This window comes from Helianthus annuus, chromosome 11 (assembly GCF_002127325.2).
Source record: "Helianthus annuus cultivar XRQ/B chromosome 11, HanXRQr2.0-SUNRISE, whole genome shotgun sequence".
NCBI lineage: Eukaryota > Viridiplantae > Streptophyta > Magnoliopsida > Asterales > Asteraceae > Helianthus > Helianthus annuus.
The window spans coordinates 53,011,029-53,021,890 of NC_035443.2; the positions used below are offsets into that span (position 1 = coordinate 53,011,029).

The 10,862-nt window shown below is 39.3% G+C and overlaps 1 protein-coding gene across 1 annotated transcript; it reads right to left on the bottom strand.

Moving 5' to 3' along the window:
* Nucleotides 1–1,235: 1,235 nt before the first annotated feature.
* Nucleotides 1,236–4,400, bottom strand: LOC110888256 (the record flags this gene model as incomplete). The annotated part of the gene is made up of 4 exons (XM_022135787.2): nucleotides 3,510–4,400; nucleotides 3,186–3,473; nucleotides 2,073–2,978; nucleotides 1,236–1,304 (listed from the first exon to the last, which is right to left on the bottom strand). Coding segments are annotated over exons 1-4 (2,154 nt in total), but the record flags the coding sequence as incomplete, so codon positions are not given.
* Between the last annotated feature and the right edge of the window lie 6,462 nt (nucleotides 4,401–10,862).

The following is a 10,862-nucleotide window of genomic DNA, read 5'->3' on the forward strand; positions in this document are numbered from 1 at the left end:
TCATTTAGGGTTTCCTTAATAAATAATTACTATTATTCTTTTTATTTCTATAAAAATGATTTTAAATTTATGGGCATTACAACTATTACCCCCTTAAAAGAAATTTCGTCCTCGAAATTTTGCAAATAAGAATATAACCTATCGTATAAGTAACAGAAACGAAACTTTCCTAGCAGAGTTACTAACTTATATAACCCGAATTTTCTAACTACACATGGGTATTTGAAATTCATAGCTAAGGTTATGACTATACTTGTCAATTACCTTATATATGTGCCTTAATGGTCCTTCTTACTAAGATATCTTACCATATGAAAAGTTTAATAGAGATTTTCTGATACTTAGAGTGACTATTAGTACTGAAATTTCCTACATAGATATACTTAGTTATAGCTAAAATATCTTCTCATAAGGTAAAGCATAAATGACCGTAAACAGAAACAAATGAACATATATCAAATAGCAAGATTTACCGTTACTTGACTAAAATTCTATTGCGAGAATAGATTAGGGTATAGAGAACGAATTGATTCTTCGGATTCCCATGTTGCTTCGCGTTCAGAGTGATTTTTCCAAAGGATTTTAACGAACGGGATTACTTTCCTACGTAAAACCCTTTCTTGTCGATCTAAGATGGCTTCTGGTTCCTCTTCGTAGGACAAATCTTCGTGAATTGAAAGTAACGGATAACTAATGACATGGAGTGGATGATAATTATATCCTCTTAAAGAGGATATATGAAAAACATTATGAACGTGAGAGAGTTGAGGCGGTAAAGCCAGTCGATATGATACTTCTCCAATTCTTTCAAGGATTTCAAACGGACCGATGAAACGGGGACTAAGTTTTCCTTTAATTCCAAATCTACGAATGCCACGCCAAGGTGATACCTTTAAGAATACGTGGTCACCAATTTTAAATTCGAGGGGTCGTCTATCTTGATCGGCATAGCTCTTTTGTCTACTCTGAGCTTCTTTCAATTTTTCTCGGGCTATAATGACTTTTTCATTTGTAATCTGAACTAATTCTGGCCCTTCAATAATCTTTTCTCCGACTTCATCCCAGCATATGGGTGCGCGACATTTCCGACCGTACAAAAGCTCAAAGGGTGCCATGCCAATACTTGCTTGCCAACTGTTGTTGTAAGCGAACTCAACAAGACATAGATATTCATCCCAGTTTCCAGACCATTCAAGTGCACATGCTCGGAGCATGTCTTCCAAGGTCTGAATCGTACGTTCTGACTGCCCATCTGTTTGTGGATGGAAAGCCGTACTAAACTTTAGTCGTGTCCCCCAAGCTGCCTGAAAACCTTTCCAAAATCGTGAGGTAAAACGTGGGTCTCTATCGGAAACAATGGAAGATGGTGTGCCATGGAGTCGAATAATTTCTTGAAGAAATATTTCGGATAACTTATTAACCGAAAATCCTTGCTGAATTGGTAGAAAATGTGCTGACTTTGATAACCTATCGACAACAACCCATACAACATCATTCTTCTTGAATGTCTTAGGTAAGCCAGTAACAAAATCCATTGTGATCTCATCCCACTTCCATATGGGAATATCCAATGGCTGCAACAGACCGCTTGCTCGTTTGTGTTCAATTTTCACTTGTTGGCAAGTGAGGCATTTACTTACGTATCGAGCAACGTCTTCCTTCATGCCATTCCACCAGAAGTTCTGTCTTAAATCTCTATACATCTTGGTAGATCCTGGGTGAATTGAAAATGGTGAGCTGTGAGCTTCGGCTAACAATGACTCACGAAGGGTGGAGTCATCGGGTACACAAAGTCTTTTGCCACACCAAATCACCCCCTGATGGTCTATACTAAATTCAGATTGCTTACCCACCTCGAGATTTTGCACAATTGCCCAAAGTTCTCCATCTTGCTTTTGTGCATCTTTGATCCGCGATATGAGGTCGGGTTCAATCTGCATTCTAGCTAGATATCCATCAGATTTACTAAACTGGAGCCAAATGTTCATCCTTTCAAGATCCCTCCTAATATGAGGTTGAATTTGTAGGCAAGATATAGTCCCGGAATTCTTTCGGCTTAATGCGTCAGCTACAACATTGGCTTTGCCTGGATGGTATTGAATATTTGCGTCATAATCTTTTAAAAGTTCTAACCACCTTCTTTGCCTCATATTTAGCTCTTTCTGCGTAAATATATACTTGAGGCTCTTGTGGTCGGTAAAGATATCACATCTTTCACCATACAGATAATGTCGCCAAATCTTAAGTGCAAAGACGACTGCGGCTAGTTCTAAATCATGGGTAGGATAGTTAACTTCATAAGGCTTCAACTGACGGGAGGCATAAGCGATAACCTTCCCATGTTGCATTAGCACACAACCTAATCCTTTCTTTGAGGCATCACTGTAGACTTGGTAACCTCCTGATCCAGAAGGGAGAGCGAGTATCGGAGAGGATACGAGTCGTTTCTTTAATTCTTCAAAGCTTTTCTCTTGTTCCTCATTCCATGAGTACTTCACCCCTTTTCTTAGGAGTTTTGTAAGTGGCAAAGCAATTACCGAGAATCTTTCAACAAATCTTCGGTAATAGCCAGCAAGACCCAAGAAACTTCGTATTTCGGTAACAGAAGTGGGTCTTGGCCATTTTGTAATAGCTTCAACCTTTGTTGGATCTACCATAATTCCTTCGGCTGATATGACATGTCCTAGAAATGACACTTGGCTAAGCCAAAAGTCACATTTGGAAAACTTCGCGTACAACTTCTCATGCCGCAAGGTTCCAAGTACTATATGTAGATGTGCTTCATGCTCTTCGCGACTCTTAGAATATACCAGAATGTCATCGATAAAGACAATAACGAATTTGTCTAGGAATTGGTGAAATACGCGATTCATCAAATCCATAAAGACTGCGGGTGCATTAGTTAGCCCAAAGGGCATAACCAAAAATTCGTAATGACCATATCGAGTACGAAAAGCGGTCTTGGGAACATCATCATTCTTGACCTTTAGTTGATGGTACCCAGACCTCAAGTCGATTTTTGAGAAGAACTGAGCCCCCTGAAGTTGATCAAAGAGATCATCAATGCGAGGCAGAGGATACTGATTACGAATAGTAATCTTGTTCAGCTCTCGGTAGTCAATACATAAACGCATACTACCGTCTTTCTTCTTCACAAATAAGACTGGAGCACCCCAAGGTGAAACACTGGGTCTTATGAATCCTAAATCTAACAATTCTTGCAATTGTTCCTTCAACTCCTTCAGTTCCATCGGGGCCATACGGTATGGAGCTTTAGAAATAGGTTCGGCACCAGGGATCAAGTCGATGGTGAATTCTAACTGACGGTCGGGTGGTAATCCCGGAAGTTCATCCGGAAATACATCAGGATATTCACGGACAACGGAGTGGCTATCGATACTCTTAATACTAGCAGAAATATCCTTAATCGATGCTAGGAATCCAGCACAGCCGTTTGATATGGATTTTCGAGCCTTAAGCGCAGAGATAATTTTAAGAGATTTATGAGCTTGAGTTCCCTGATATATAATATCAGGATGATGAAGATTACCGAAAATAACACGGCGAGAATGACAATCTATAGTTACCTGATGTCTAGACAACCAATCTATTCCTAGAATAACATCAAAGTCACACATATGTATTGGAAAGAGGTCTGCCTTACACACAATAGATTCAATACGGATCGGACAATCCTTATATACGTAAGTGATTACGGACGAAGTTCCTATGGGAGTGGAAATGGTTAAAGTATGATCTAAGAGAGTTGGTCTTATCGGAAGATACTTAGTAAACGAGTGGGATACTAAAGAATGAGTCGCTCCTGTATCGAATAACACATAGATACTATGTTCACCAATCTGAAGGGTTCCAGATACAGTACCTGGAACATTAGCAGCGTCAGTAGCAGAAAGTGCGAAAACTCTTCCTCCAACATTGGGTTGATGATTCTTCTTAGTATCTTTCTTAGGACATTCCTTAATCATGTGTCCAGTTTGGCCACATCTAAAGCAGGCTCCTGTACTTCGGTGACATACGCCTTGATGTCTCTTACCACAAGTATTACATAGAGGGTATGTAATCTGATTCGGGTTTACTTGTTGATTTAGTGGTTGAGCTCTAATAGGTTCTGCATACAACTGAATTTGGTTTTGAGCAGGCCTTGGGTTTTGAAGTCTAGGTTGCCATGGACGTGCTTGATTTCCAAAGTTTGGATTTTCTTGCACTTTGCGAGCTTGATGTGGTGGTGTAGTGGATGATTGGCCGATTTCCTGCTTAAATTGGCCTTCCCTATTTCTCTTCTTATTATCCCCAGTTCGAGATAGGAATTCTTTCCTTTCGAATTCAAAAGTTTTGATTGCATCAGCAACTTCGGTGATATCCTTAAATTTTATGTACATGATCGACTTCCGAATTCGATCATTAACTGCCCACTTGCATTTTTCAGCCTGGACTTCTGCTGATCCTGCAACATCTCCTACAATACTAGCCAATCTTGAAAATCGAGTAATGAACTCAGAGGCTGGTTCATCACTCCCCTGTCGAATCACTGCATACTCCCTGATATAAGCTTCTTTATCAGCGGTCGAAAAATACTTGTCGTAAAAGATATTACGAAAGTCGACCCATGAAAGATTAGCGTCAAAATCATCCCCTCCTTTGACTTGCTTATATCCTTCCCACCAAGTTTGTGCGTCATCTTCAAATTTGTAGGTAGCCAGTCTAACTTTGTATTGCTCCGGAACTCCAAGAACTCCGAAGATCTTTTCAATGTGAGCTATCCAGTTTCTTGCTTCGACTGGATTAGTAGCGTGACTAAAGGATTTCGGTTTTTGTTTTTGAAATTTACTAATCCATATGTCTATAGTATAAGTAATATTGTTCGTGGTATTCTCACGGGTTTGACCACCAGAGATTGGATTAGTGTTAGTGTGTTCTGGATGACGAGTTTGTTGAATAACGGCCTCAGCTGTTTGGGCAACAAGGTTTGGAAGCAACCCAGCAACAGCCTGGTTGATAGCATTAACTATGTTTGGATCAACTGGAGTCTCATTCGAAGAAGTGTTATTACGTTCATGGTTAGTACGAGTATTCCTACGTGGCGGACGACGAGGAGGCATCTATAAGAATAGACATAGGAGTTAAATCAAATAAGAGATCAAGTTGAATCCTATCATAGATATCTACCCATTCCTCACAGGTCTTAATTACTATCTTCAAGTTTTCTACAGGAAAGAGCCTTTGCTCTGATACCATAGCTGTAACACCCCAACCCGGAAGGGCTGACGTGTCACAATAACGGTAGCATAACAAAAGTCATAATTCCATTTATTTATTTGATAAGGATACAACCACACCACTATTAAAATTAATATACAAGCGGAGATATTCATCTTAATTAATTAATATCTTCAGATTTATTCCTATGCTTTATTCTTCTCTCTTTTCCCCTCCCAAAGTAACCTGTGGACCTGTATATACAAAAATTTTACGGAATGAGCCGAATGCTCAGTACGGATTTTTAGGCTCAAATAACAAATAAATGCTTCATATGAAATCTTATCCGGATGGAACTTTAGGCGAAAATGATACGATGCAAGAACAAAATTTTATAATCATATCTTACGGATGTACCCATGAGCAAACTTAAAACGTGACAATACACAGGTAGCTACTCCTGCATAATTATCACATGAGATGGCGAATTGGCATACCCGTTATCCACCTCCTTATACTTAAATCCTAGGATCGATCCATACGCCTCCTAATAGCCTTATGTACCACACTTGTACTTAAGAGACGCCGTGAACTGATCTCTCCGTCACGGATGGAGCACATGATGTTGATGCCACAACAACATGCTCGTGGGACACTCCACGAGAAGCGATACTCAGGGTATCAGAGTACAAATGGTCTTATTCACATAACTTATAAAACTTATTTTCATAACAAAACGGAACATATATTGGAACACGCGATAATGAGTATAACAACATAATACTATCGCATGATATGAAAGCTAAATCAAATGATAGGAATCGAACGGACTGTCAAATGAATCGATAATGAAAGACGTGAGGAGTTTTTTAACAGATATAGTAATTTAGTGGTTTTCTAACAATTTGGATATGAAGCAATAAAGAGTGGGGTAAGGATCCGTACCTTAATAACTCCAAAGTGAAGCTACCTTATGCTAATGTTTTAGATTTATATGGGCAGAGTTTAGACTACTGATTAATCTTTTAACCTAATTTCACAATAATGCACACAAAACAGAGTTAGTGATCAATACAACGATTACGATAATTCCCCGAGATCAATTTGGACAATGAATGTCCAAGTGCAATACTTCGGCTCATTTATCAAAATGACAAACGATAAAGTACAGTACTTCGGCTCGTATATCGAATCATCGACAACGATAAAGTACACTGCTTCGGCTCAGTCATCGGATTACCGATGATAGATGAAGCATAACCCAAATATGGGCAGCACTTAGATATTCTTTGGGATATATTGATTCCGGACAATGAATCGTAATAGCGATCGAGTAATTACCCTGATTGCGGCAGCACCTCGATAATAGTGTGTGTGTTAATTGAAGTAAAACGATGATAACTCTGTGTATATTGTGAGTTTTTCCGTCGATTTTGTGCCAGAAATCAAGTCCCAGACTCCTCTATTTATACCCGAATTTTGACACCGTCGCGTAGCGCGAGGGGTATCACTTGTAGGCGTCGCGCTACGCTATTGGTAATTTATGTTAGGCGAAATTTGTCCCTGTCGCGTAGCGCGAGGGGTAACCCCTATACGTGTCGCGCTACGCGAGTGGTCACCTATTTTCTATAGGTAGCTTCGTGTCTAAGTAGCTTAGCTGAGTTGATAAAATTGTAAAATTCAAAACGGCCAGCAAGTTATTTAGATAATCGTAACTAGGGTTTTGCCCCCCCTGAGTTTTAGGGGCCCTGATTCTGATTCCGATTGTTCTAAAAATTTTTAGGGTTCATGCCAATTTACTTGGGTGTCTCATTTAGGGTTTCCTTAATAAATAATTACTATTATTCTTTTTATTTCTATAAAAATGATTTTAAATTTATGGGCATTACATGTAAAGCCATCTTTAAGGCCCTAAAATGATGCCTAAACATTGTGGACATGAAACATGCCCAAAAATGTTCCGGATGTTGGCTCGTTTGGCCGTACGATCGCGATGTTCGCTTAATTACGACGGAATGTGCATAAGCGCGAAAGACGATCCAAATGACGCGACGAATGGATTTTTCTCATGCCAAACACTAAGGCATAATATAAGGATGCTTACATAAATTTTTGGATGTCCGGATGTGTTCAGAACGTAAGTTATGCGCAAAAGTGCAAACTTGTGCACTTTTTGACACTTTTAGTCCCTGAATGACCCAAAAGTTTATTTTAGCATACCAAACCCCTCAAAGCCTATTTCTAAGCTATGTAAAGGATATTTATGGTATGTTTAACTTATGGACATGTTCCGGAATGTTCGTTACAGTTCAAATTGGCATACTTTCGCAGTTTGTCAAGTTTAGTCCCTGTAAGCGAATTATCTTGTTTTTGCCATACCAAAGCCTTTAAAACTTATTTCTAAGTTATGTAAAGGTTATTTAAGGTATGTTGAGTATATGTTGATGTTCCGGAGTATTTGTCGCATTAAACTGAGTACGTTTACGCACCAGTTTGCGTATAATGCTCCAGAAAGCGATGTAGAGTTTGAAATTGAACGAAAGTCAAAACATGAAAAATGTAAAACAAAATCAAACAATCATTGGGATAAAATAACATTGTTTTATTGATAATTGAACTGTTCATAATGATTACAAGCACAAATGTTACAGCATCAGCTTCAGCATTCTTTTCTCTTGGTACCTGTTCAAGTGTAAAAATTTCGAAATATCCTGCTATTTTTTTTAACAATTTCAAGATATTCAGCTAACTATCCACCTTTTACTGCATAAGATCCATTGAAATGGTTAGTAATCAACAGGGAATCAACATATACTTGTAAATATCTAATATTCATATTTTTAGCCAATTCTAATCCTGCAATCAAAGCCTCATATTCTGCTTCGTTATTGGTAGCAGGGAATTCACACCTAATAGCCTGGGGTAATATGTCCCCCTGTGGCGATTTTAGTAGTATTCCCAAACCTACTCCTCTTACATTAGATGCACCATCAGTATATAATATCCAGGATCCCGAGGATTCCCCTAATTGCTGCACTTCTAGGTCTACCTCATCCTGAATGTCACTACTGAAATCAGCCACAAAGTCAGCTAAAGCCTGGGACTTTATGGCATTTCTAGGTTCATATATTAGATCATAAGCACTCAGCTTTACCGACCATTTAGCCAATCTACCCGACATCTCGGGTTTCCTAAGCACATTTTTAACAGGATAATTGGTTTTGACATGAATCCTATGTGTCTCAAAGAAATGTGTAAGCTTTGTTGATGCCATAACTAGAGCCAATATTAACTTTTCTAGATGAGAATATCTAGTTTCAGCATCTAATAAACTTTTGGCTAACATAATAAACATGATACTGCTGACCTTCATGATCCTTTACAAGGACAGCACTTACTGCATTCCCTGATACTGCAAGATACAGGGATAATGGTTCACCATCCTCAGGCTTCATTAGTAGAGGTGCAGTTGAGAGGTATTGCTTCAAATCCTGCAAGGCTGCTTCATGCTTCTCCCCATTCAAACTTCTTATTTTTCTTCAGGATATCATAAAACTCCTTGCATTTTTTTGAGGATCTTGAGATAAATCTGTTTAATGCTGCTACTCGCCCTGTTAATCTTTGAACATCTTTCATATTTAAAGGTGACTTGATATCCAAGATAGCTTTAATCTGCTCCGGGCTTGCTTCTATCCCTCTTTTAGTTACCATATATCCTAGAAACATTCCTGCCCCCACTCCAAAATGGCACTTAGCAGGATTCAGCTTCATGTTATACTGATCCGGGATATCAAATGCTGCTTCAATATCCTTGAGATGATCCTCAGCCTTCTTAGATTTCACTACCATGTCGTCGATGTACACCTCCATAGTGTCCCCCAGTTTGTCTTTGAGCATCATGTTTACCAATCTTTGATACGTTGCACCTGCATTTTTCAAACCAAAAGGCATAGCAGTATAACAATAAATACATGTTGGTGTCATGAAGGCAGTATCCTCCTGGTCCGAAGGTTCCATCTGGATCTGTTGAAATCCTGAGGATGCATCCATGAAGGTTAACATTTCATGGCCGGCAGTGGCGTCTACCATTGAGTCAATATGAGGGAGAGGAAATGGGTCTTTAGGACAAGCTTTGTTCAAGTATGTGTAATTTACACAGACTCTCCATTTCCCATTCTTCTTTTGAACTACGACCACATTTGCTAACCACTTGGGGAATTTGACTTCCCTAATCATCTTGGATTTCAATAACCTTTCAACCTCCTCCTGTATGATTGCATTTCTTCCATGAGCAAACTTCCTTCTCTTTTGTTGAAAGGGCTTGAAAGACCTGTCAATCCAAGTTTACGAGTTATAATATCTTTCGATATACATGTCATGTCTTCGTGTTTCCATGCAAACGTGGATATCCTGCATTTCAAAAAGTTAGTAAGCTGATCCTCAATATCCTGTGGGATACTGGTTCCTACGAGCATCGAGATATCTGGATTATCCTGGTCCAGGATAACTTTCTTAACATCCTGCTCCGAAGCCTCTACGATATCCTGGGCTCGTATCTTTATTTGCTATCTTGCATTAGGTTTGGTTGAGGATTTCATTGAGGATGAGTAACATTCTTTTGCCTCTTGCTGATCCCTGTCAACCTTAACAACCCCCAAGGGGTAGGGATCTTGATGCATTGATGATAAGTTGACGACACAGCCTTCATATCATGAATCCATGGCCTGCCTAGTATGATGTTATAGCAGGATAGGGAATCCATCACACAGAAACGTTGTATCGAGTTGACTCCTTCAACATATACCGGTAACTTTATCTCTCCCACCGTGTTCCTAACCTCTCCACTGAACCCAACAAGCACGGTGGACTTTGAAGTGATATCCATCGGAGACACATTCATTCTCTTCAGAGTCTCTAGCTGGATTATATTGACGGAGCTGCCATTAACAACCAATATCCTGCGTACAAAATGGTTAGCCACATATAACGTTATTACCAGAGCATCATGATCAGGATCATGGATCAGCTTAAGGATCCTCATACTAACGATTGTTTGTTTATATCTCGTATTGTTTTGCAGGAGTAACAAGCTTGACCTGGTCTTGGCAACGTTGCTATGGAATATTCCACGGGTATTTCGCACACGTTTGACTGGAAATGGACGTTGTGGAGAACGTGGGAGCATGGCACAAAAGTCGGATAGTTTGTTAGCATAGTTAACTTCTATTTTTAAAAGGGGTAACGAACTAGTAGTTAGAACACTTAGCCATTTTACAGCTACACACACTCTCGTACAACTACACTCTTGAAGCATTCGGCAAACACTTAACAGTTTTCACACACTTTTACACACTTTACCATAGTGATCCTTGTACCTAGCTCGTTACTATCCGAAGTTGTAAACATTTATTGATTAATTTGAGCTTGGTGATCGGTAGTTTCCATCACCCGAGGGTTTTTATGCCGGAGATCATTCGTTGATCAAGGGCTTTTTCCTCGTATAAATCCTTGTGTCGTTTGTGCAATTTACATTGAAGTGATCCTTATCATTATTCCACATTTCAAGAATCTTACCCCATAACTAAGAGTTTGGTTGCATTATCCTCATCAGATTTTTAACCAAAACAGTTTGGCGCCCACCGTGG